Source organism: Rhipicephalus microplus, chromosome 4 (assembly GCF_043290135.1).
Source record: "Rhipicephalus microplus isolate Deutch F79 chromosome 4, USDA_Rmic, whole genome shotgun sequence".
In the NCBI taxonomy this organism is placed as follows: domain Eukaryota; kingdom Metazoa; phylum Arthropoda; class Arachnida; order Ixodida; family Ixodidae; genus Rhipicephalus; species Rhipicephalus microplus.
In genome coordinates, this window is record NC_134703.1 from 33,269,065 (window position 1) to 33,294,029 (window position 24,965).

The window sequence follows — 24,965 nt, forward strand, 5'->3', positions numbered from 1 at the left end:
CATGGATGTGACGTCATTGAAAGCGTAAGCACTTGGCCCAGAAAAGAATTCTGAAAAAAAAACTTAATTTCTACATATTTACCATTCGACTCCCTTTGGTAATCTAATTCAGCACTTATAACATTCATTAAGGCGTAGCATACGCGTGTACAACCTTATCCCGCATGTTTTTTTTTTCATATTTTTTTCGCAAGTGTCCGCTCAGTAAGCTAACGTTTGCGCAGGCGTATACGGGAATCTACAACATTTCTTATCCTGTGCTGAACGCTATCGCCAGCGACGTCGGAGAGAGTGGTAAGTTCCTGTTACGCCATTCGCTAATTATGCGTCTTTCCGGAGTACGCCACGACACAGGCATGGCGTAGGTAGGGTGCTTCATGCACGCGCCTCCACGCAACTCAAATGAACATGAGAGGACGCTGTGGAGTTGCAACATAGCGGATTCACGGAGGTCACCGCGCCAGCTGTCACTAACACAAATATTGAGTTTCCTGCAGTGTGATTGTAGTTCGCGCTGCTTTGTAGAATGGGAGCAGGTTGTTGGAGCGGAGCATTTTATTTTAGTGGGCACCAGTGGTTCCGTAAGTGCGAGCGGCGTTCGTGAAGTGGCCGCTTTGTGTGTGTAATGCACATGGCGCACCGCGTCTCTGCGAAATTCGTTTACATACTTAGGACGCCGCAGTGACATGTAGTCGCTGGATACAATGGTCATTTAATAGGTCCGAGTTAACAAGGTAACACTGGTGCCTCACCTGGAAAGAAGAATTCTGCTAGCCGCTCATTTTTTTTTTTTCACGGGCGGCACCATCCTACCGTGATCCTAACGTATACGACTGGCGCTTATACCGTTTGGACCTCAATACGCAGCTTCCCTATATTGCCACTAGGTGCCACATGAATTGCCGGATTGAAGTGAACTTTCCGTCGTTGCACCCCCATCCATATTCTGTTAATGCATGTGGCCGACTTAGCGCCCCCCCCCCCCCCCTTCAGAGTCGCAGCGCCCTCTTTCTGTTATGTCAGTGTGTGGACAGCGCCTCTGTTTTATCAATGCCAGTGCCAGCCGGATGGGCCCTATACAGCCATTCACCAACTTCTGCTCTTGATTGAAAAAATAATAAAAATAAATAAACGACTGCCCGCGCTTCACAACGGTTCCCTGGCCCTGTGTTTTAGAATGAATACTCGCCGGCTCGCTTACCTCTCAGATATTTGGAACTGTAACACGCTGTTCCCCTCAACGCAGACATCATGGCTGCCAAGGTCATAGCTCGGTACAAGAACAAAGAGAACACAACGTCCTACCCCTTGTTCACTCCAGTGGACAACGCCTTCTACTGTAAGTGAGACTGGAAACTGGCTCAGATTTATCGGGTGTGCATTAGACTTGGTTTGCTAACGTCTATTTAACCAGGCACGGGCAACAATATTGCTCCGCACTGATACGCGCCGGCTCTGAATCGCGAGAATTTCTTAACAGCGTAAGTATAGAAATCCTCAGAACAAAGCATAAACATTTCAGCTTTCGTAATGTTTTTTACGTGGGCATAATTATTGAATTGACCCTCCAGGCACATTCTCGCTGTCGCTGCGAGGTTCCGTATGCCGATTTCGCCGCGCGTCTTGTGTTCTATGCACGAGTGAAAGCATGGGAAGGCAGCTAACGATCGTGGCGAAAAGGGAACGCACTACCCGTCTTCCGTCGCGTGAAAACCCCATGCGGGTCTCAGATTGACGGAAGCGGGGGGGGGGGGGGGTAGTCGTGGATGTGGACAACACCACCTAGACTATTCACATTAGTCTAGGTGATGTTGATGTGGAGGGGGCTGCGTGGCTCCACGGTTATCGCGCATTCGTTCGTGGTCGCGCGCGTCCTATCCTGAAAGGGATATAGACCAGTTCTCTCGGTACGGGCTGTTGTCCCACCGCTCAGATGGCGTCGATACGCAACACGAACTTTCTCGCTCGACGCAGTGGCCACGCTTACATTACCACCTCGTTTACCCTCTTTAATACTGATCGTTGGTTTATTTATAGCTTATATCTCATTTATCTCTGATTCCAGAAAATACATCGCTACTTTTTGCAAGGCTTTATCTAGCGTAACTTATTTCCAGATTATGACAAGATGGTGACTGCGCTGGTAAGGTCACGCCGTTTTTATTAACGTACTTAGCCTTAAAGCAGCTTCTTTATTTCTATCAGGTGACTGCAGAGCACCAGTTAAAGGGAATTAGATAAAAAAAGTGTTTTTTGTTCAATAGTCAAGTGCTTGATAATTATATGCTGTCTTTTTTTGAAGAGCAAAGAGCATAGAGCGTTGTTGATATTAGTGGACCAGACGTTGCGGGTAATTGCGTCCTATCACAATTTTGGGAAATTAGTTTTGCAGAGGGCATAAAGGCGCAAGCATGAGCACTCGCCCGAAAATTCGGCATAACCACCGTGTTCGAAATTACTCTTTGTAATTAGTTTTTACTTCAGTTGTATATAGTTTAATAATGAAAGTATATTCTTTTCGCTCGAATAGAGAGATGTAACGTACACGTTGTTTCTTTCATCGCTTTCCTTCGCAATCTAACAGAGCTTCTTTGGTGCGATGAACCATGCTCAACCAGTTCAACATCAACTGATAATGCTCAGTCGTTTCTTGTTTTCTCTCTATCTGTGTATCTTTAGAGTGCACAAGGAGGTTCGAAAGAGCTTCCAAAGAAAGTCCAGCACTCCCTCAGACAAGCCGTGGAAGGCATGAAGGCAAAGGTGAGTAGCAGTGGCGTAGCGAGGGGTTGGCACATCGAACTTCTACGCCTCCCCGCCCCCCGTAGCATGCAGAGTGATAAATGCCCATTTCAAAAAAGCCCCCCCCCCCCCCTCTGAAATTAAGGTGGTGCCCCTAACCCGAAAAAGATTTCTGATTACGCCCCTGGTCAGTAGACACCGTGTGTCAACTTTGACGACATTACGCACATCACTCTGGCTTGTCAAGAGGGACGACATGTACTTACCGCGCAGTCATCTCGCCGCAGCACTGTACACTACCCTAAGCGTCTGCAACACAAGAAGAGATCACCACTACTAAAGCAGTGATTCTGAGGAGTGCGCCTAACTAAATTCAGTAAAATAAAAAGTTAGCGAGTTGGACGGCACACTAGAAAAAAAAAGAGGGAAGGGGACGATGAGCTGTCAAATTAATTATTTTTTCATTGAGAAAAAGGCATATTTATAACGCAGGTATACCAGATAAAACAAAAAAGTCGAGTTAAAAAGATTAAACGTACAAGCTCGATTATCTCACGTGTCTTTCACGAAAGTTTATCTCTCTCTCCTGCAGATTGATGGACTGGTGACTAATGTAACATGGCCCCTCCCACCCGATAAGGAAGGCCTCTGTGATCTGCCTCAGCGTAGAGCCGATATGCCTGTGCATCAGATAATTGTTTGCTTGAAAAGAGGCTTGCGAATACCATCTTCGTACTATTTGCAGTGGGACACCAAATGCGTGAATGGCCTGCCTGCCAAAGAACCGTTCTTTTCTTTTTGTGCCCCCATCAGTGCGCTCAGCCGGACTGGTCGGTGCATCGTTAATACAGCAACAATTAGCGTTACAGACAAGGAGCGATAATAGGACGATGGACGGGGCACGGAACTCGGCGCCTGTTTGTCGTTTTGGCACCGTCTCGTTGAACAGCGCGCGTTGCGCTCCCCTGTGGTCGGGCCGTGGCGTTCAACAAATTCAACGTGCCGCGAGCAGGCGACCTAACTCAAGTTCGGTGTCCAATCAGTCGCGTTGTTCTGTCTGTCGCATCGGTTTCTCTGGTTCTGCATCCACCCAGGACCACAAGGGTTTGTTAAATCATTATTTATGGATCTCAGTCATCTGGAGGGAGAAGATGCATTTATAGTTGTCAAAAACCAATAGACATTGCAATAGACAATAACAATAAACTACTTTAAGGACACGTTCTAACTTTCGTGTTTTACCCATTCCTGTGACGGAGGGATCAAACCTGTTTTAGGGGCGAAGCTCCTTAGGCTGTGGGTCACTCTCTCCTCCTCTGTAGCATAGTAGTAGTATGTAGCCACCTCTAGTTTGAGTTGCTCACTAGATGGCGTTGTGTTCATATTCTTTGGTAATAATATAAGTAGATGGCGTTAGTGGTTTTCACAGCATATCCTTGGAGTGAATGATGATGAGTGGAACGGAGCGTTCGTCTGCCTGTCCGTGTATCCATTCGTTCACGCGTCCGTCCGTTCGTGCTTCTGTTCATCCATGCTTCCGTCCGTACGTGCTTCCATCTGTCTGTCTGTGCTTCTGTCTGTCCGTCCATGCGTTCGTCCGTGTGTGGACGGACGCTTCGCCCAGCTAATTTCGTTTTTTAGAGTATAGACAAATTCCACCGGACTTAATTACGTAACGAAAATTCGATGGCGCTGTCTTGGTAGGCGAAAGACGCTCTGCCTACCGCAGTTTCTGCTGGCTTTTCAATGGTGCATGTGATGTTCTCAGTCAAGCAACTAGAAAAAAAAAAGCGGTATGTCGACGAACTGTGTTGCGGTTGGATGTGAGTCGCGTCTCGCAACTTAGTTTTGTCTGTTGGCGCACATCGCAGCCCTCAGCGCTTATGGCGGAAGTTACGTGCGGACGTCGCTATAATTTTACCCAGAATGTCGACATCGGCCTACCTTTGTTTACAAACATGGAATGGGTCTATACACGGCACTGACCACTTTCCTATCAAGGAATCTATGACACGTTGATAACGCGCATGTCGTTCGTGACGTGAAAATGCCGGGCGCGCTGCGATAGTGCATGGAAAGGAACGCACGATAGGTGACGATTAACACTGCGGGACAAGAAGCCCTCATTACTCGATAGTTCCTTTGAGTGCAGGTTCACCGAAATGAAAAGTTTCCTCTCACAGCCACCGACTACTGCAGCCTTCGACGTCAGGACCACGTGACAATATGATGTGTCTTGATTGAGTTATCATAGCTTAGAAGAGAACTCTAACGGACTAATATGGCGCTGAACGCTTATAAAAAAAATATAATCGCTCACGAATTTCTCAGATGGACGCTGCCGAGAGAGCCGCCAAGGAGCTGCTTGTTCAGGACAAGGCCACTCGACGAATTGGTGAGACAGCGTCGTTATTGTCTTCCGTAACGCAGCTTATTTCGAATCAGCCACCTTTATAGACAACTGGCACTTACCCGATTCCCAAAAGTTCATATTTCAGGTTGTGTAGCACTCACGAAAGCAAAAGGTAATGAGCGAACAAGACTGAATTTTGTCCTCATCCTTGTGAGCGCTGCAATGACCTGTCGTGAATATTTTTGAAAACAGTTTCTTTGAACTTTATTTCTTATTGGAATAATAGTTGTGTCAAACGAAGTGTGTTTAGCATGTACACTCATTATTGTTTGCGTTTTTTTCTCACGTGCAGTGGAACCTTTTCTAGTTCTAGTCACTACGTATTGTTTTACATTGCAAGTGAACTGTGAACATAGAGCTTTTTTTATCTTTTCATTCCACGTTCGAACAATTTTTGTATGCCGATAATGAATTTTGATTTGGTATTACTATGTACTTGTTGTTTTATAATTTTGTTAGACTGGTACCTAGTTGTTTTCCCAAATATCGCTACACCTTTAGTTTTGTGCCTTTCCTGGCTCAATTCACGAAAAATAAAGCATGTTAATCTGAGCCAAAAATTGAATGCATGCCAATTTACTCAGTTTTCCATTTCAATTGTTATATGGTACTTTCATCATTTCGTCTCGTCATCTCAACTTATTAATTGCAATGTCATTTCCTCTCTCCAAGTACGGATGATGTGATTGCTTTTTTTATGTCGTCTACCGGCGAATTAACGAACGTACGCGCAGGCCAGGCGTAGGGTCCTTATCTAATAATATTAATTGTTGGCGTTTAACGTTCCAAAATCACCATATGATAATGGAGACGCCGTATAGTGGAGGACTCCGGAAATTTCGACCACCTGGGCTTCTATCCTGAATATAGGCACACGAGACTTAACCATTGTCACCAGCATCGAAAATGTGGCCGGGGATTGATTCCGTGACCTGTGGGTCAGCAGCTGAGTGCCTTAGCCGCTAGACCACCTTGACGGGTGGTCTATAGACGACGCGTAGGCCGCTTGCGTTAGTTAGGAAGTTGGATGAGACACTTCACACGCACACGCACGCATAAACACGCACAAAGACGAGCTTGTGCTGACCGCAATAAATAATGAATGGGTTTAGTATTTATAGCGAGATTCGTAAGTCGTCTGATATTATGTTGGTGTAATGCTATTGGGAAAACAAGCGCACATATACAAGTAAGAGGAACGGAAGAAACGCGACTGGTTAGTTAAGTACGGTGCTGAATGCAATAAAATTATTTCAGACAATATAACGTAGCAGCATGATAAACATACCATATATTATCAACAATATATTATCAACAAATTTAGTGACGCTACATGTTCTTATGATGGATGTTTTTAAAAACGGGATCTTCCTAACATCCGTATATTGACATGTTCTTATAGCGATGCCTATATAGAGTATTACCATGAAAGCGCTGTGATGATTTTATGTCTGCATTGTTACGAGACGCACCGCTGAATGCATTTTCTCACGGAGGTATATGCACGGCGCATCGAACAGGCTGCTTTGAGATGCGCAAAGTGCGTGTACGTGACGATAATATGCGGCCTTTCTCTCTTTCTCTCTCTGCCTCAACGCAGATGTACAGCGAAGCCTCATGGAAACGGCTGAGGGCGTCAAAACATCCTACGATAAATACGAGCTGGAGTTCCAAGAGGTCAGCGTTCACTTAGCTCTTTTAAACGGTAAAGAACCCCAGGTGGTCAAAATTTCCGGAGCGCTCCACTACAGCGTCTCTCATAATCAAATGGTGGTTTTGGGACGTTAAACCCCACAGATCAATCAATCAGCTCTTTTAAACGGGGACAATTATTTGGAACACGGTATAGTGCATTGAAGATTGAAGTAACTAGAAGAATAAGAATGGGGTGGAGCACATTTGGCAAGCACTCTCCAGTTATGACAGGCAGATTGCCACTATCCCTCAAGAGGAAGGTATATAACAGCTGTATCTTGCCGGTACTTAGCTACGGAGCAGAAACCTGGAGACTTACAAAGAGGGTTCAGCTTAAATTGAGGACGATGCAGTGAGCAATGGAAAGAAAAATGGTTGGTGTAACCTTAAGAGACAAGAAGAGAGCAGAGTGGATTAGGGAACAAACGGGGGTTAAGGATGTCATAGCTGAAATCAAGAAGAGGAAATGGACATGGGCCGGGCATGTTGCGCGTATACAGGATAACCGCTGGTCGTTAAGGGTAACTGACTGGATTCCCACAGAAGGCAAGCGGGTTAGGGGGAGACATAAGGTTAGGTGGGCAGATGAGATTAATGAGTTTGCGTGTATAAATTGGCAGCAACAAGCACAGGACCGGACTAACTGGCGGAACATGGGAGAGGCCTTTGTCCTGCAGTGGACGTAGTCAGGCTGATGATGACGATGATAGTGCATCAAGAAACGCTAATCATATACTTACTTACTAATGATGGTGTCATTGCCATGGCTGTGATGAGGCATGCGCTGTTTTTTATTCGCTGCGTGCGTCTCTTTTCAGACATTACATAGCGCCAGGACTGCTCACATGCTGAACCACGACAAAAGTATCGTGAACGCGCAGTCCCTGAGAATTTACAGGTGCGCGTACGTGTCTTTTACGTTTTGCGAACTTCAATTGCAGATATGGGACGCGGGCTCGTGCAGATAAAATAAAAACACTAACAGATTCTTGATTTCTGCTTCACGAAACGAGACAAATAAAAAAGGCGAAAGCGTATTTGTTGGGAGAGGTGCCAATGGTGCGATTCAAACACGTGTACACCGTTACCAAGCCCTCGTCGCTGTGATTTCAATTCTTAATATGGTTTGAAAAAAAATAGAAAGGAACGGAAGCTTTAAACTTTTAAGTAATCTGATTTTTTCTAAATTTTTTTGTTAGAAACTCTGATTAAGACAGACTTACCGGTAAACTTCATCTTTCAACTGGTTCAGTCAGGGCCGTTAGGGGGTGAAGCGGTAGAATAGGGACGGTTCTAGCACCTCCCGGAGTTTTTTTATGCTTGAACTTTTCGGGTGATAGTCAAGCATTCACACGCCTTCACATCGACCACCAGTTGCCAAAGTTAACCCTTCCACACACTAACACCCCGCCAAAAAAAGAAAATCCTGGTTACGGATCTGGGTTCAGTGCATGGCCGGTGCAGCAGGACAGCTGTCCCGTGTACTGCACCCGATGCAGGTGTTTCTAAAATTAAATTTGCCGACGTACACGTCTACATGACACGAATTCCTTCGCGAAGCGTCTCGATGTATTGGCGTCATGACTTTGCAGCAGAGCGTCTACTGTTTCAGGGCGGCTTTCCTGATGGTCTCCGTCGTGTCGGTGGCGACCATTGTGGCGGGCCTCATCTTCGGCTTTGTCCTGGGCGTCGCCAACTACCGCACCTACGTGAAGCCAACGCAGCGAAACAGCGCTTGTAACATGGGTGGCATCGTGCTCATCTCGTGAGTGAAGATCGAACGATGGCTCACTTGTATACGCTCGTTTGGCGAACCAGTGTGGGACTATATATCGTGGCCTTAATGGCGGTTATTTCTGAACTTGGAAAGGTGATCACTGGCCGAGCGAGCTGTAGGATCCAGTTATTCAGTCTGCCTAAAATAAAAATGTTTATGTCTGTGTCTCAGAATGATCGAAGTCCCGGAACCCGGGTAGTAAGAAAAGTCCCTTCGGTTCGCCTGAAATCGAAACATTTAGGTCACCCCATGGTTGATTTTCTCAATTAATCGATTTGACTAAGCAGCCTGAGTTACTGCGATATTGTTGTAGCGACCAGTAACTCTTGTATACCTCCACTTTTAATAACTTTAAAGGCGCTAAATGGAACAATCGGTGGTCTAGTGGCTAAGGTACTCGGCTGTTGACCCGCACGCCGAAGGATCGAATCCGGGCTTCGGCGGCTGCATTTTCCAAGGAGGCGAAAATGCTGTATGTTCGTGTTCTCATATTTGGGTGCAAGTTAGAGAACCCCAGGTGGTCGATATTTCCGGAGCCCTTCACTATGGCATCTCTCATAATCGTATGGTAGTATTGGGCCGCTAAACCTCACGTATTAATCAATCAGTCAGTCAATCAATCGATCAATCAAACATTCAACCAATTAATCAATTATTCATTCAATTAATTAATAAGTCTAATTGGAACAATTAAGATATCCTTGCATGTGTGTGCTTGGGTTCATACCCGTTAGAAACATAGAAGTATTCGTTATGAACAAGGCCATGCGAAATTTTAACGGACTAAGTAGAATTAAACAAGCTAATAATATACAGCTCACGCTATAGCGAGAATTCAACGTCATAATGTCCGGGTTCACCTATGCCGTCATGTTTAGAATATGGGGGCTGTGATAAGATGTTTTAGGTGTGTCGTGTTAACAAATAAACATAGCATATTGGTGTTTAGAAAAAATGTTTAACGATTTCAAGTACTTCGTACTCAACTATGGGAAAGCAACTGAGCCGTCCCGCTCAAACAATCTAACGATAGACAAGTGTCGCCGATTCACATTTGTCTGCAATAAAAATCCAGCGAACAGTAGCGTGCTCCCTTTGTCATGCGTGCAGCAATGCCGGCCTCATGTGGGCCACGTGCGCCTTCATTCCGGTGCTGCTGACGTTCTGCTTTCCCCTGGCGGCCATGCTCGAGGCTTACGTCTGCGAGCCATACGACGTACAAGACGGAACCAGTCTGGACGGGGTCAGTCTTGCCTTTCACGCTCGACAACAGCACGCAGCAACTCAGGCTTGAAAGAAAACTGAAAGAATTTTCGAAAGTAGCGTACGCACTACATGCAAAGCGAAACCTACGAACTCAAACTGTAGTTTTCACTGCTTCTTCTGTCTTTCGTCTGCCAACTTCCCCGAGAAACTACTCTCCTGTGCTATTTCGCTGTTGACGTCACAAGAGCTTGTTCGGAACAAGCACTTTTTGTTCGACGCTATAGATGTCATGTTTTTTTTACATGTACATGTTAACATGGCGTACACAGATCATGCTTCGCTTTAGGGTAGTCTTGTCTTTGAAGCGTTGAAGCGCAGATGACTTGGTAAGGCCATAACTGGCTGAGACATAGCGCAAAATAAAACTGACGACCAGAAGAAATACCAGCAACTATAGCCTTGCAATTAACTCTTTTAGACTTGGTAGTGATTCGTACAAAAGCCACGTTACTGAGTATATGAATATCAGGAAATAACTTTGAGTGCTGACTTCTAAGTGGATTTATTGCGTTGAATAAATTTCATACAAACACACCTTTGTTATTTATGTATCCCTTTGTTTTCCCATGTTTACTCTCTGTAAAGTATCTTTACAATGAACTTTTCTATACTGGACAATCTTTCATTCTTAATCAAATGTATTTTGCCTGCAATAAATTTGATGAAGGTTCCTCAGACATTTTAGAAGTTTGTGAGGCATCTTCCTTCAATACATCTCAGACATTGCAGCACATGATGTTTGGTTTTGCAGCAATTGATGTAATTCCGGTGAGAAGTGTATTTTAGGGTGACTTTCATGACCGGTGCTCCTGCACTTAACCATGCAACCCGTTTTCGTTCTATTTTCAGGCAGCGCAGTACTTATTTAATATGCCAAAGGGGAAATTGTTTCAGCACTTCACTCCGAGCAACATACTCGGGTAAGTAAGCGAACAAAAAGTGAGTCTGCTTGTAAAGCGCGAGTGCGTTGTGTATGCTCCCAATTTCACAAGCTTTGTTTTCACTAATTGCATTCACTGTAGGCTAGTGTGCGTAAAGATAGTGATGAGATAATCTCGCACTGATCGTGTGAGATTTATTTCATCTATAGCATGTCATCTACTATAGAACCAGTCTGAGAGCATTCAAACAACTAAACTGACTAATGGCTTGGCAAAAAAAAAGAAAAAAACACGTTTAACACCATTTATGAGGTTGTAAACTCGTTCCCGAACTAATAAATGTAAATTCCTCCAACAATCGTACCTCTCCCACCGTGAAAAAAGTGTGTTTTCAAAGAGTGTTTAACGGCTTCGAGTACTTTGTACTCAACTATGGGAGAGCAATTGACTATTTTTACAAAAGCAGCTGACTCAAGGGCGTGTTAAGAAAAAATTATTGTCACAGACGTAAATAACATTTCAGCAGAACATTTTCTTCTTAGACATGCATTAACGATAATGAAACAACAGACCTCATTCACGTGAACATGATCATGAGATGACGTGGAAAGAACATGTACATTCCATGTTTCACACACACACACAGCCACATACAAATGTGTCACGAAAAGACAGATGCACATATGCATATTGCAAGGTAAACAAGAGGCACAAATAAGACATGAACATGTACATTTCGCGTATTTAGATGTTGGCATGTCATTTCTGCCGATGCATCGATGCATCAGACTATCTATAGCTGGCCGGCCGAAGGACGTTTCACTCGTCCGTCACAGACCAACATGAAACTTTGCGGCGGCCCACCGCGGTTGCGCCAGAGACAAAGAATCGGCAACATTGCGAATACAAGTTAACGGAGCGGGGAGTTAGAATAGAAAAAGTGGTAACGATTTAGAGCACTTGGTACTTTACTATGGGAGAGCTTAAAAGCCGTCCCGTTGCCATCAAATTCCATTCGATCACTTCTGTGACACTCGGTGCCGATGGAGCATTTTAGATTGGTGGTTTGTTCTTAAAGCAGCATGGTGGGGCCGCTGGTTTTTCCGTCAAAAAACGCCGACTTTTTGTGCAATTTGCGCTCAAATTTCGACATCACTCTGTCAAACGTAATGTTTTAAGTAAGGACGTAGAAATTTTATTTATCCTTATGTGTAGTATTAGTGAAAGCAGCGCCCCGCCGCGGTGGTCTAGTGGCTAAGGTACTCGGCTGCTGACCCGCAGGTCGCGGGTTCGAATCCCGGCTGCGGCGGCTGTATTTCCGATGAAGGCGGAGATGTTGTAGGCCCGTGTGCTCAGATTTGGATACACGTTAGAGAACCCCAGGTGGTCGAAATTTCCGGAGCCCTCCACTACGGCGTCTCTCATAATCATATGGTGGTTTTGGGACGTTAAACCCCACAAACCAATCAATCAATCAGTGAAAGCCGCGAAAAAGTATTCATGGTTGCAACGGAAACCACGCATCACTATCTGGTACAGGCGAATATGGCTTGCGAGCCGTAGTTATGCGGGGTCGCGCTTGTACTTTTATTTGCATATGTATTTTGATTTTGATTCTTAGTTTGTAACCGCCTGTGGACTTTTTTTTTACGGAGAGGAGGATTTCCTCTCCTTTATGGACTGTTGCACGAGAGTACGAAACCCAACGCCATGCGCGCTATAACAACAGCCCAGACAGGACAATGGCGGTGCCCAGAACGCCTTGAGTAAAAAAGATCTATAGTTTGGGTAACTTTATTGCGCTATATTTAGTGCCAAGAGGAACAGTCTAGAAGAATTTTCCCTCCACCTCACAAAAACCTAACCCGGCCCCAAGCACTTACATTAAGGCTTTTGCAAACGCGTATGTACCCTACTTTGAAAATGTTACACATTATGTATCCTGACCTATACCCAAGTAATCTTTGTCCACATTGTGGGGAAATAGCTTCATTAGAACACATGCTCTGGCAGTGCACCAAATTCGCTCATATAGCGAACATCACTTCTGCCAGATGGGAGGCGGCAATCCGCAGCTCGTCCTTGGCAGATCAGCTCTGGGCTGTCCACCAAGCCCGCGAGGCGGCTGAGGAGCTTAGCATCTCAGTCCCCACGTGGGAGCTGCCCGCAACACAGTGATCTGTGTTTTGGAGGACCAAATAAAAGTTTATCCAATCCAATCCAGTCGGCTGCGGTAGTGTAGCGGTTAAGGTGCTCGGCTGCTGCGCTGAAGGTCGCGGGTTCGGTCCCGGACATGGCGGTCGCATTTCTATGGATGCTAAATGATAAAGGTTCGCGCACTTTACGATGTCAGTGCTCGTTAATGAACACCGGATGTTCGAAATTTCCGGAGCCCTCCACTACGGCATCCTTCACAATCATATCCTTGTTTTGTGCGTAAAATCCCGTATATCATAATTATCAACATTATACACCCAGTTGGGCTGTCAAATGCGTGTGGCGGCGCGTTTTATTTGCTTCTATCCATGTCGGCACTTTTTGATAAAGTGGTAGCTTGGACGAATCGGTCACCCCCCATAACGACATGAATGCACAGTGCCATTGGAGCCAGGGCAATGGATAGGTGCTGCCTTCAACTCAGCTTGATTAGCGAAACCGCAAAAAAAAAAAAATATACGCGACATGTCAACCCGGCACGGCCACAAACTCGTGCATGACGCCACACGTACTCACCCTATTGCATAACAGCGAGGCACTGAATCTCGCGTTTGAGTGGGGAAATAGACGGCACGCTGATACAAAGGTCACTCAGCTGTTGTATATTATCAGGCTCCATTATTTCATAGGTCACTGGCTCACCATGTTTCGGACAACGATAAACAGCTTCAAAAGAAGGGATGCCAACCGCGATCTTTTAAATGACAAGGTGACGTTTACTTTAGTGTGAACGTCCTAAAAACGCTCTTTGTGTTGCAGTTTGTTACTATTAATTCAAAAGTATAGGTTTCTCCTATCTCACCGTATGCTTTGCTCAGAACAAGCCAATCGGATGTTATAAGATGTCGTGTCAAAAGGATTGAAGGATTGATGGCTGTCGCAAACTTCAAAAATTCTCGATCCTATCAGCCCCTGTAATTTACTGACGGTCCTTCACACCCCTTTTATTGCGATAGCAGTTATATGGACAGTCTCGAAGTTTTTGCCGTCGCCGTTAGCATCGTGTCGCATACAAAGTCCAAAGTGACAAGATACCCCAGCGTATCGACGATTTTTTTCTTTAATTTCAGGAAATGTACTGACAGAAGAGCCTACGCAAGCATTTCGCACCTAACTCTTTCTCCGCTGGAAGAACTCGTAAGCACTGCTCTGATATGTTGATCTTTATTCCTACGGCAAAATTTGATCGAACAGTCTAAGTTGGATTTAGCTGAGCGCGTTCCACTAAGGAAGCAAGAAGAAGAAAAAAAATATTATGTCTAAGCTATGTGAAAGTGACATTGCGGGTTACTCTCAAACGTTTGATTAGCTTTGAATCATGTTTCGTGGAATCACGTTTTAACGCGATATTGCCAAACAACTCGTTTTGCAGATCTTTCTGGTGTCAGTGTCGTTGGTTGAGAGCGAAAAAATCATGTCGGTGACAAAAAAAAATTCGAGAAAGGTGAAAATCAAATAAATCGCAAGGATTTCTTGTTCGCTTGAGAATCGAACCAGGCCATGTGCGTGGCAAGCAGGTGTTCTATACGCAAAACCACGCTATTGTTTGAAAGTGCTTTGCAACAGAGTATGAATGCCATGCCGTGGAAGGAGTCTCGCGTGTAATTTCACGATGGCAGAAGTGTATAGAATTGCACGAGGCGTCGAAACATGCGAATGGTGCAACGAGTGGGTGTGTTAAAGGCCAACCTGCACCACAAAGAGCTAAAACACCTTGATGAATTCCGCACAACCCATTTGCAACACATTTTTAATTGTCATAAGCTACAAAAGCATCAACGAAGTTGGCAGCTGCGCGGGTTCGCGTGTTGCCTTACGGACGCGTTGTGGGCCCTTCGCTAATTCGCAATAGGGACAATTGTGACATTGTGGGCACTGTATATACTGTATAAATGCAGTATAGGCATTCTACGATTGTTTGAAACGGCCATTTACGTGCGGTTTTGTTCTTTTCTCGAGGACACGGTTGAGATGTGCACCCAGAATCGAAGCCAAGCTAGCGGTTGAGAACGCGACGGGCACGGACCCCTATAAGTGCTATCGCATTCTACTCTTGAAGGCCCCAATAAGTGCTATCGCATTCCACTCTTGAAGGCTCAAGCGTCCACTGCGTTCAACTCTTGAAGACGAAGCTCGAGCTTCCGCGAAGTTTTTCACAGCTTCGGTGTTTGTTTTCAGTGCAGCCGTGGCCCATGAAAGTGCCTAACTATGCGAAGCTGCTACAAATAAAACAATTCTCATTTTCGAGTCCTGGTCGAGTATTCGAGCTTTTGACGTGGTGGCAGCCTTTCAGTATCAAGCGAAAGCGAAAACGGTAGCTATAGTTTTGTATAGTGAGTTCTGGACGGCTGAAAATTAACTCCATTTAAATGTTAACCATACTTGGCTTCAATACGGCATGCCGTAGCCCTTGTGCGAAATGTCATGTTGTTAATCAATCAAGCTTTAATGACATGATATATTTCTTAAAACAATCACTCGGCGACAGGGGCTATTAGATCTGAATTCACTCTAACGATCACTTGAGTTGAACACCTCAGTGGAACGCTTTAAAGATTACTTTTTTATATTGCTCTTGGGAATTCATTAGCCATCATTTCAACGCCACGGAGCCCACGCATTGTTCCCTGCCGCAGAACAAAAATAATGGAATACTATCCAGGTAAAAAATACAGCTGTTGATTAACGTGCCGGCATTTGCTGTGATTAACTTTATACTGCAACTGAAAACGTGGATCTACACATCAATTGCGTTACTGTTAGTTAGGTATCCTGAGATTTAATAATAATTGCACTGTAACAGGCAAACGCGGAATACTAACGTAGGACAAGCAAGAGTGTGCGAGCCGATATTATGCGCTGGGCTTCAGGGATTATGTTTGTTAATGCTTTATGTTGCGGCCTCCGGCTACTTCTCGGCATGTGCCGCTACCTTATCTCTAAATCGCTTACTTTTCTCTTCCAGCTAGTGACAATAAATATTCGAAAATTCTCTTTCTTTTTTGTATGTCTCTTTCAGAACGCTCAACGTTTGCGGCAAGAGCTTTTCGACAAAGATGGAACGCATAGCTCGACAGAATACGTCAAGAGTTCCACGATAGAGGCTGTGAGCAAGGACGCCAAAACCATAATGAGCAACCTGAACAAGGATAATCTCATGAACGAGGTATTACGCGCAGAAACGTTCGCCGCAGTGAACGTCCCGTATTTCCGGTTCTGCCACAGCCGCAGTTTTTCGCAAAAACCAGTTATACGTCAATTAGGATGCACGTCGACAGGAAGCACGCTGCAAATCTGCTCCCCAAAGTAAATACGTGCTCAACTACAAAAAGTGCTCCATACATACACGCCTTCAAGTCCATCTCCTTCAAGCAAGCGAATTGGTCTATTAAGCCCTTTCGATTGCTTTTAAACTAAAAGCTTTGTATAGTTGATTACAACCGAATTAAAAGTTCAGCTCCGCCCGCAGCCATCGCTCGCTGCCATGGCAGAGAGGAAATTCGCTAAACGCTCCCTTCAACCATGCGCAGCTTGTTTATTTTTTGACATCAAGCACTTTTCGAGAATTTATATCGCTTACCTTGTCATACAAACACACGTTTGTATCACTAGTTTTGTCAGGGATTTCGTCAGATTCTGAGGTTGCTGACGTAATGTTTAACCAGTAACTACGAACCTTTAACTCTATGTATGCTTAGTATTTACATCAGCCGAGGAAAAGTGCGTGCTGTGTGAGCGACAACTACCTGGCACGACTGTTTCTCACAGGTGAAAGGCAGGAGTGCCGAGGGTCTGTGGACGGAGAGGGAGAAATAGCGTTAATTTTGGTTACCCGTAAGCAGGCCCAAATAATATCTATAGGTCCATCCTATTTTGGCAAAACTTAAATTTGGCTGAATAGTGTTCTGAATTGAACCGCTTGCACGACACCACAGGTAAAGAACAAATTCTGAAGATGTAACCAGTGTAGTTTCGGGGTCCGTGCTTTTGTCGCCGAAAGCTTAGTATTCATTAAAGAAAACGTGCAGTGAATGAGAGTGTTTTGTGAAGGCATATTTTGTGGTTTTGAGTGGTTACGTTGAGTTATCGCTAATTAATATTGTGGTGACCTATACGCTTTCGGAATATTCTTGTCTTATGTGGATTATAACATGCATTTTAATGTTATAGACTTCGAAACATGCTTGCGGCTGCTCTCAACTGTTCCTGTGACACTCAGCGGACCCAGTTTTGGTGCAGCCTATAGCCTGGTTCAGTTATGATTTACCAGGTGCCTGTACCTTTAAGTTGCTTATATCTTTTGACTCTGGTTGTTACAGGCTTCTTTGGAAGTATACATCAAATTGGGCAGGCAGTGTTGAAGACACGAGGTTAGGGGCAAGGCCCACGGCAAAGGCAGCGGTGCAACAAACTGAAAGCTATACTCGCCGCTGAAAACTTATTGCAAAATTAAAGTATAATTTATGAGCAGTGTTCGAATCGCGCCATTTTTTTTAAAGTGAGGCATATAATGAATATAAAACAGTAATCGGCGCAAAGTGGCTGAGGAAGCTCTTGCCGCTTCCTCTTCTCGGGTGGTACTTTGCATTTATTGCCAAACCACTGAAAGAATAAGCGCTAAAAAATAGACGAGCACACAGAAAAAGAAAGTAGATAAAGGACTGGCGCTATTGGCAAGTTTATTTTTCGTCACACCCTCCGAGAGTATATACAATCTCAATGTGCGGCGTATATGCGCATAGGAGACGCTTATCTTTCTAATCATGGTGACTTCTACCGCACTGTAGCCGAACAGTGTGTTCTGACAAATCAGCTAAGCTACAATGAATGCGGTGGGTTGATAACAGTAATGTCTGGGGTTTCAAGTCACAAAACCACCATATGATTATGAGAGACGCCGTAGTGGAGGGCTCCGAAAACTTTGACCACCTGGTGTTCTTTAACGTGCACTTACATCGCACAATGACCATCTGGTGCTCTTTAACGTGCACTTACAATGCACAATGACCATCTGGTGCTCTTTAACGTGCACTTACATCGCACAATGACCATCTGGTGCTCTTTAACGTGCACTTACAATGCACAATGACCATCTGGTGCTTTTTAACGTGCACCTACATCGCACAATGACCATCTGGTGCTCTTTAACGTGCACTTACATCGCACAATACACGGACCTCTACCATTCTGCCTATACACCGAAATGCAACCGCCACAGACGGGATCGAACCCGTAACCTTCGGGTCAGACGCCGAAAGATGGAGGGCGGAGTACTGGGGCGCGCAGGTAATTAGCGTGCGCTAAATACCACGTAAGGGCTCAAAACGAATCTACAGGTAAACCCAAGCACTTTATATATATTTGTGTCGACTGATGAGGTGCAATTTGAATTCGTTTTCTTGCGAAAGAAGATCTCACTCCGACTTACCGGCAGTGGAATGGCGCATACGTTTCTTTGCAGTTGACGGTGAGCTCCGCAACGAAAGAATTCAACAAGTTTTTCGTAAGTGTACCTTTTGTTTAAAAATTTTCATCCGTCTGCACGCAACCAAGACTAATGAAACGGCGAACATCATGGCTTACAAGAAGCCTTCCCTTCGCCAGTTATTCTAAATGACCGATTAAACTGGATGAATGAAGTGTGTGAATGAAGTTGGAGGAGTGGTTGTGGTAGTTGTGGGTGTAGTAGTGACGGTGGGGGAGGAATGGGAGTCGTTAGAAGTAGCATCTACCCGTTCCTTATATACAACAGCGCCCGAACACGACAGCCTCGAATAAGTGACTTTTTTGTCCAGCTTTAAAATCGCTACTTTCAAGCTCACAGTGAATTCAGAGGTGATACTAACGCTGGCACATTCTTATACGCGCGCGCGCAGGGTTGACCATCAGGGTCGCGTAGTGATAAATCGCGTGTTGTGCGTAGATCCCCCCCCCCCCCGCTTGTGGTCGATTACGAAATAACACAAGCTTCGTAATGAATGCAAAAATAGAAAGAAGAGCAGACGACTTGCTTCTCACGACGGCCTGCCATTCGTCTCCGGCTTTTAGGGAGTAAATGCGGGAACCATTACTCCCGGAAGGGAGCAAAGGATCCTACCTCTAATGTAAAACAGTTCTTGAAACGCAAAATAAGGTGCCGTATAGGCTGTTGTGATAACGAAAAACCTGTGTTGCCATAGCTCTGCGCATTAAGCAGTGACAAGGAAATTACGTCTGAGTAAAGCTATGGAGCAGACCTTACGCCTTTTTTTTTTAATTAATTCCGCAAGGTGGTTGCTCCTTTCCCCTGTACGCACTCCCGATGATTCGCAAGTGCACGAAATTGACCAAAAAAGTAATCGTGAGGTATACATAGAAAAAAAAACAAGAAGTTTATTCTGTAATATTCGAAGTGTTAATAGTGTGTCATTTCACGGTAAAACATTGCGATCCACATGTTCCATACATGAGTACGAGTGCATGACAGTTCTTTTCATTAACCTGTACCCGTTGGGAGGGCTTTCGCCGAATCGACTTGCTATACAGAGATTTTATATTTTTCGGAGCTGTAACTGGTTGCTCAAGTTTTCATCGCACAATATTCATTCGAGGTCCAAGGGTACTTAAACCACCTCTGAAAACATAAAAAACAAGAGTGTCATTCCTTCCTGGCGTTTGCCATCTTTTAGGCACATGTCGTTACGCAAGCAGCCTGTTCAGGGGACGTCATGAGGAATATATGCTTTCAAATTTACCATACACTTATGATATCAGTTATAAATGTCACCCAACCGTGTTTTTCCGTGTAGTCACACGCCCGTTCTGCCTTGCCTCGCATGACTATCATGTGCGATCAAGTGAATTCGCTTCGTGTTGTGCGTTTTCGGCTGAGCGAGCAAGCGAGCGTGTGCATGCAAAATCCAGATCGCCACCTCCTCTATTTCCAGATAGGCTCCATTAATTAGCTTTGTCGTGCACGTATCCACATCTTTAATGAAGGAAAAACCCCCGCATTCACAAACGCTCCCCGACTCGACTTTCACCCTTCACTCGACAAAATTGAGCAGCGCGCCACTGCTCAACTGAAAATGACGCTGCACTACTCAAGAATCGCAGCAGATTATCCCTGATATGCAGTGACTCGCCGTTTTTATAGATGGCGCTCTCATCGGCTTTCTCAAGTGAAGGTGAAGCGTTGAGTGAAGGCGCGTTCTATATATAGTATACGGGTGTAAGTTTCGAAGAGTAGGTAGCGCCAGCTGTTATAGGAACTGAAGTGAAGTCGGAAAGAAGTCATTCTCTCCTCTATGAACTCAGAGCGGTTTAGGTGTGATATAGTGTGGAAAGACTTCCCGTGTTAGCGAGTAATTTATTGTGAAAGCACGCTGCGCTTAGAAGTATAGGCGTGCCATCAGAAAGTTCTTGAAAGCCGTTGAAACGTACGTTGCGATAAATTATGACTGTGTTAACTTCAAATATTTAATTCCGTTTTGATAGCGCTGTCGTTCGTACACGCTAGAATATAGGCGAAAGTGTTTGAAAAGTGATAGCGTATCCGGAAGGTTTGCAAGTGCATATACTTGTGCCATGCGAAATATGCCACAGCGGTTGCATGCGTGTGGCACAGTTTTATACTAATGAGCAGCCGCTAGCGTGGTCGTTGGCACGTCATCTGGAATTCTGAATCCTTCATTTAATCGTTAACGGATTTTAATGGTGTCGGGACTTTGGGGCGTATAGCAGATGTTTTGTCACTAAGCTGGATTATGCTTGAAGAGTGTCACGTTATTTACTCTGTAAATTCAAATACATGAATGACTAAGAAAATTTCGTCTATAAACTGTTTAACGAAATAAGTTTGGCGCATATAATTCAATCTATGAAATCAATGAGCGATGCATGCTAACAGCGGTTTTGAGATAATTGTCTTACTTGCGATAAATATGCCCATTTGCTACTGCAGTTTACCTGAGTAACCAAATTCGAATTTCTGCATTCTTGCTCAAAAATAGCTGAGGCACAATATTTGCACTTCCTTGCAAATATTTTTAAGCGTATATCTCGAAAATATGTTCAGAATCACGTCTCAGCTGGATGACAACTGGTTGTATATTGTGTAATAAAATGTGTACCATAATGTAATAAGTATAAAGGTAAATCATCTATACTGTAATTTAGTGAATTATTAGGTTTTATTTCTCATGGCAATAATGCGAACTTTCATTGGTGTTTTCATTGTCTACGACATTCATTTTTGCGTATAGGAATCTGTGAAAACTTTAAGTACCTCCACGGACAGACTTCTGGCGTCGAAGGACCCAACGACTAATATAGACGTCGCCATCGCCCAGGTGAGACAGACTCTTACAGAAGCTCCCGTAATGAAGGTAGCAAGGCGCACGCGAGATTTAATTTTATACCGTTGATAAACATCTGGAATTCAACGCAGACTACCAGTAACAAGAAATAAGGCAGGAAAGCTGCCAGAATTGCGTGATCAAGTCCTTACCCTGTGTGTTTGCGTCTCCGTTTTGCGCAGTTTTTATAATATTATGTCTTCTCATTAACTTGAGTCAAGGCTGGCGTATCACAACGACGGATTCGCGAGTAAATGTTGTTTTACGTCACAGCAGCTTTCGTCGACAGCAATAAACATTGACATCTTAATGGGATTTCGTTATTTGTCAAGCATTTAATCAGTATAGGCTGTTGACGCATTACCTTACGCGGCAATGTAGTTCGCTTATCCGCCTTTGTAGACTTGCAATGCACAGTTTTCCTGTGCGCTAGAGAAGCTACTGGTCGTATTCTGCTTTTTGCCATTTCAACTCACTCTTTAGTTAGTGGTTACGCTCTAAGAACTAATCGAGTAACAATAGGGTGCCTTTTTGTTCCACCACGATAATCGTTATATATCTTTCGTTTCTTTCCCTGCATTATCGCCACTTGCCCGGCAGTTTCAGGTCATGAACGACAAGCGCGTTATAAGCGTGTCATAACATTGTTGTTCGCATTGTGACCGGCGCCGAGTTCTCAAAAAAGGAAGCGGAACCAAGCAAGATTTTGATTATGACCGTGGGGCAAAAAGACGTTCTATTTACTTTATTGGTTTTTATAGTGCATGACGCACCAGTTTCAACTACATGCAGGCGCATTTCACATGTTTACTTGCAGGAAGTCATTCTCTTTCTAAACGACTCTCTATGGAAAGCGGATGAGCTAAAGAGTCAAGCGATCGAAACGGTAAGTGCTCAGGCGCTTCGAATGATCACGAGAAGAGTGGTAATTCTGTCATAGATCCACTGCCACTGCATAAAAAAACGAGAAAATAAAGCGTATGGCGCCTGCATTATACTATACACTCGCAAGCAGCCACTCACGTTCATACTCAAGCCTACCCACACTCGTAGGCACTCACTCACGTTCACACGTGCACTCACACTTACGTGCACTCACACTGATGGGTACTCGCTCACGTTCATACTGACTTCTACTCACTCTCATCAGTATACTCATTCATACTCACACTCGCCACGTTCAATAGAGTATATGAGTGAGTATGTCAAGCTATGCTATACTGCGAAGGCTGAAGAAATGCGTCACACGGACGCCCAGCGATTCCCGTTCATAGAGTTCCCAGTGCTCCGTTTACCGAACCGTCGATGACGTCAAGGTGAGCATTTATGATTTCCCCGGCACAAACAGAATTTTGTTAGATTCACAAGCTTGGCGTGTGACATGTTCGTATACTTATTGCTGGTCTTCATCGACTTTCTGCTTGTTACGGCAGTCGAGATACGCGCCGTCTGCAGCGAGTTCTGTCAGGTTGTTTTTTTCACCAGATGTCGCGTAGAGACGTAGTGTGGCGTGGGGGAGGAGCATTCGCTCGCTCAATGAGTCGGTGCGCCTTCTCTTGCGCCTCGCTTATGTCAGCCCCGTGTTTCCCGAACGTTTTAGCGATTTCAAGTTCTTGCATGGCTATTTCTGTTAATTACATTGCTTTATACCTTGTTCGTCCATTCTAACCCAATTTTGAGCATCACTACATAATGTTATGGTCAGTGTTGAGCTCTTTATTATGAGCGTGATCATGCCAGATAATATGGACGGACGACAAGTTGAGCCTCCGAAGCGCTCATCGCATTAAAAAAAACATTGCTGATTCCTCTTTTTAGGAATCGGTATAACACAAAAGTGAAACGTGTCTTCACCCGAAATAGATGAGCGTTTATTTTACTTTGTTTCTTCACAAGGGATGAAGGAATGAATGCTAAACAGCAACAAATTTAAATTTCATGGCAAGAACGGCAAGCAGCTCAAAACTTAAAGTGCGCACCTCATGTAGCAAGCAAGCGCGAGATGAGCATACACAGAACGAGCGCGGGCAAACAAATGTCTCAGCTCGGCACTTCAAGCACGCTGCTCAAACAAGGAAAGACTCATGAAACGAACGCACAAGTATATATACACAGGACGAGCGCGAACAACTGTTACAATTCTTACTTCACCGTATGGGAGCAGCGTGCTCCTTTCGTTAACGCGGCCACGGTAGCGAGCGAAGTGACTTTCACGCTCTCCTAAATCGCGAGTCTGATCTGATAAGCCCGCGCGCAGTTCGAGAGACCATGCCCCGTGGAGGCGTGCGCTCCAAGAAATGCGAGAAGCGCCCATGATGATGATGATGATGATTCTGATGATGTTGATTATTTGCGGCTGTTCCTTTTTTAACGGGCGGGTGTACTTACAATATGTAAAGACAGCCTAGCACACAGATGTGAAAAATGAAAATAAAATTCGAAAACAGAGTGAAAAATAGAAACAGAAAACCCCCCAAAAAAACCTGATGGACGTGCCCAGCAAGAGGGAAGAAAACCGAAAAAACAGAAAGAGGTGGGGACATTAGAAGAAAGCACAAGCACAAGGCCGAGCTCAGTTTGTGTTTGCTAACACAACCTCGCTTTGACACTGCACTGCCTCTATCTAGTCATTACACTGTGCCACCTTGTGTTCTCGACCGCTGGGCCACAACCACTGCCCTCCAGCGTTCAAGGCGCCGCATCGACACACTCGCTGCCTGCAGATCAGTCTCTCCATCTTCCTCCGCAAAGCCCAGCGCGGAACGCAATGACTCCGTGCGCGGGAGTCCTATCTGTCCGCACTCAATCACGAGATGCGCAATTGTTTCGTCCGCACTTCCACTGGCACGACACAGCATTGAAGCCGTCTCCCCGCCAATCGTTTGGTGCAACGCGACATGGCGCAACGCGAGACCATTGCGCCATCTTGCTACTGATTACGAAAACGCGGGAAAGTTGAGGAATATGAGGACCGCCAATGGTGTATGGTGTACAGTACATAAATAGACTGCCGTTAGCCTGCCTGACAACGTACGCTCCGTAGCATAGTGGCTTGTGTAGCGTGTTGCAGTGAGATGCTTCTAGTTCGACGCCCCACTGCGGAACGTTTCCTTCTCGTTTTTTTTATTTCCATTGTGTTAGTGTGTATTTTATCATGTCGTATCCATGACGGAAATACGTCAGCGGAGCCGTAGTGGACCCCGCCATAAAACACTTTTGTATTTAAAAAAGCGCACAGCCTGTAGCGTGTAGCCGCAACGGCGTCTCCGGCCTGTAGTCTTCTACGTGTCTGCTGTGGCACCACTGTTCGGGGACAGCTGGAACAGCTAGTGACAGAGAAGTGCCTGTACAGTTGCGTTGATACGTGCAACACTTACTGCAATCAAGTCTTAAATGGTGCGTTTTCAAGTTACTCATTAAATAATCATTAGAAGAACTGATTAAGGCACATGCATAGATCCTAACCACAACTTCTCTGTCCGCGACGATAGGTGCCGGCCGTTCTAGTTATTTCGCCGCAGGCGCACGTGTACGAGGCTCCACAAATGCGCCTCGTTCTTTCTCTCGCACGGAACTCTTAACTGGTGAGGTGGTGTTGCCGTCTGCGGGCGGTGAATTGAAGTGGTGCGTCATGTGACTGA

General features: G+C 44.9%; 1 protein-coding gene across 2 annotated transcripts in view; it reads left to right on the top strand.

Moving 5' to 3' along the window:
* Positions 1-238: 238 nt before the first annotated feature.
* LOC119171490 (uncharacterized) overlaps positions 239-24,965 on the top strand; it is a 35,605-nt gene continuing 10,878 nt past the window's right edge. Inside the window, exons 1-13 of one of the 2 annotated variants that reach the window (XM_075892488.1) lie at positions 239-294; positions 2,680-2,760; positions 5,071-5,134; positions 6,753-6,829; positions 7,666-7,751; positions 8,460-8,612; positions 9,735-9,867; positions 10,740-10,810; positions 14,059-14,125; positions 16,008-16,154; positions 18,450-18,491; positions 21,232-21,318; positions 22,142-22,210. In XM_075892488.1, coding sequence (XP_075748603.1) covers positions 2,749-2,760; positions 5,071-5,134; positions 6,753-6,829; positions 7,666-7,751; positions 8,460-8,612; positions 9,735-9,867; positions 10,740-10,810; positions 14,059-14,125; positions 16,008-16,154; positions 18,450-18,491; positions 21,232-21,318; positions 22,142-22,210 — 1,008 coding nt within the window. In that variant the 5' untranslated portion in view covers positions 239-294; positions 2,680-2,748. Of the gene's footprint in view, positions 295-1,248; positions 1,340-2,679; positions 2,761-5,070; positions 5,135-6,752; positions 6,830-7,665; positions 7,752-8,459; positions 8,613-9,734; positions 9,868-10,739; positions 10,811-14,058; positions 14,126-16,007; positions 16,155-18,449; positions 18,492-21,231; positions 21,319-22,141; positions 22,211-24,965 lie in introns of those variants that run through there. The other variant, XM_075892490.1, reaches the window with a different exon arrangement.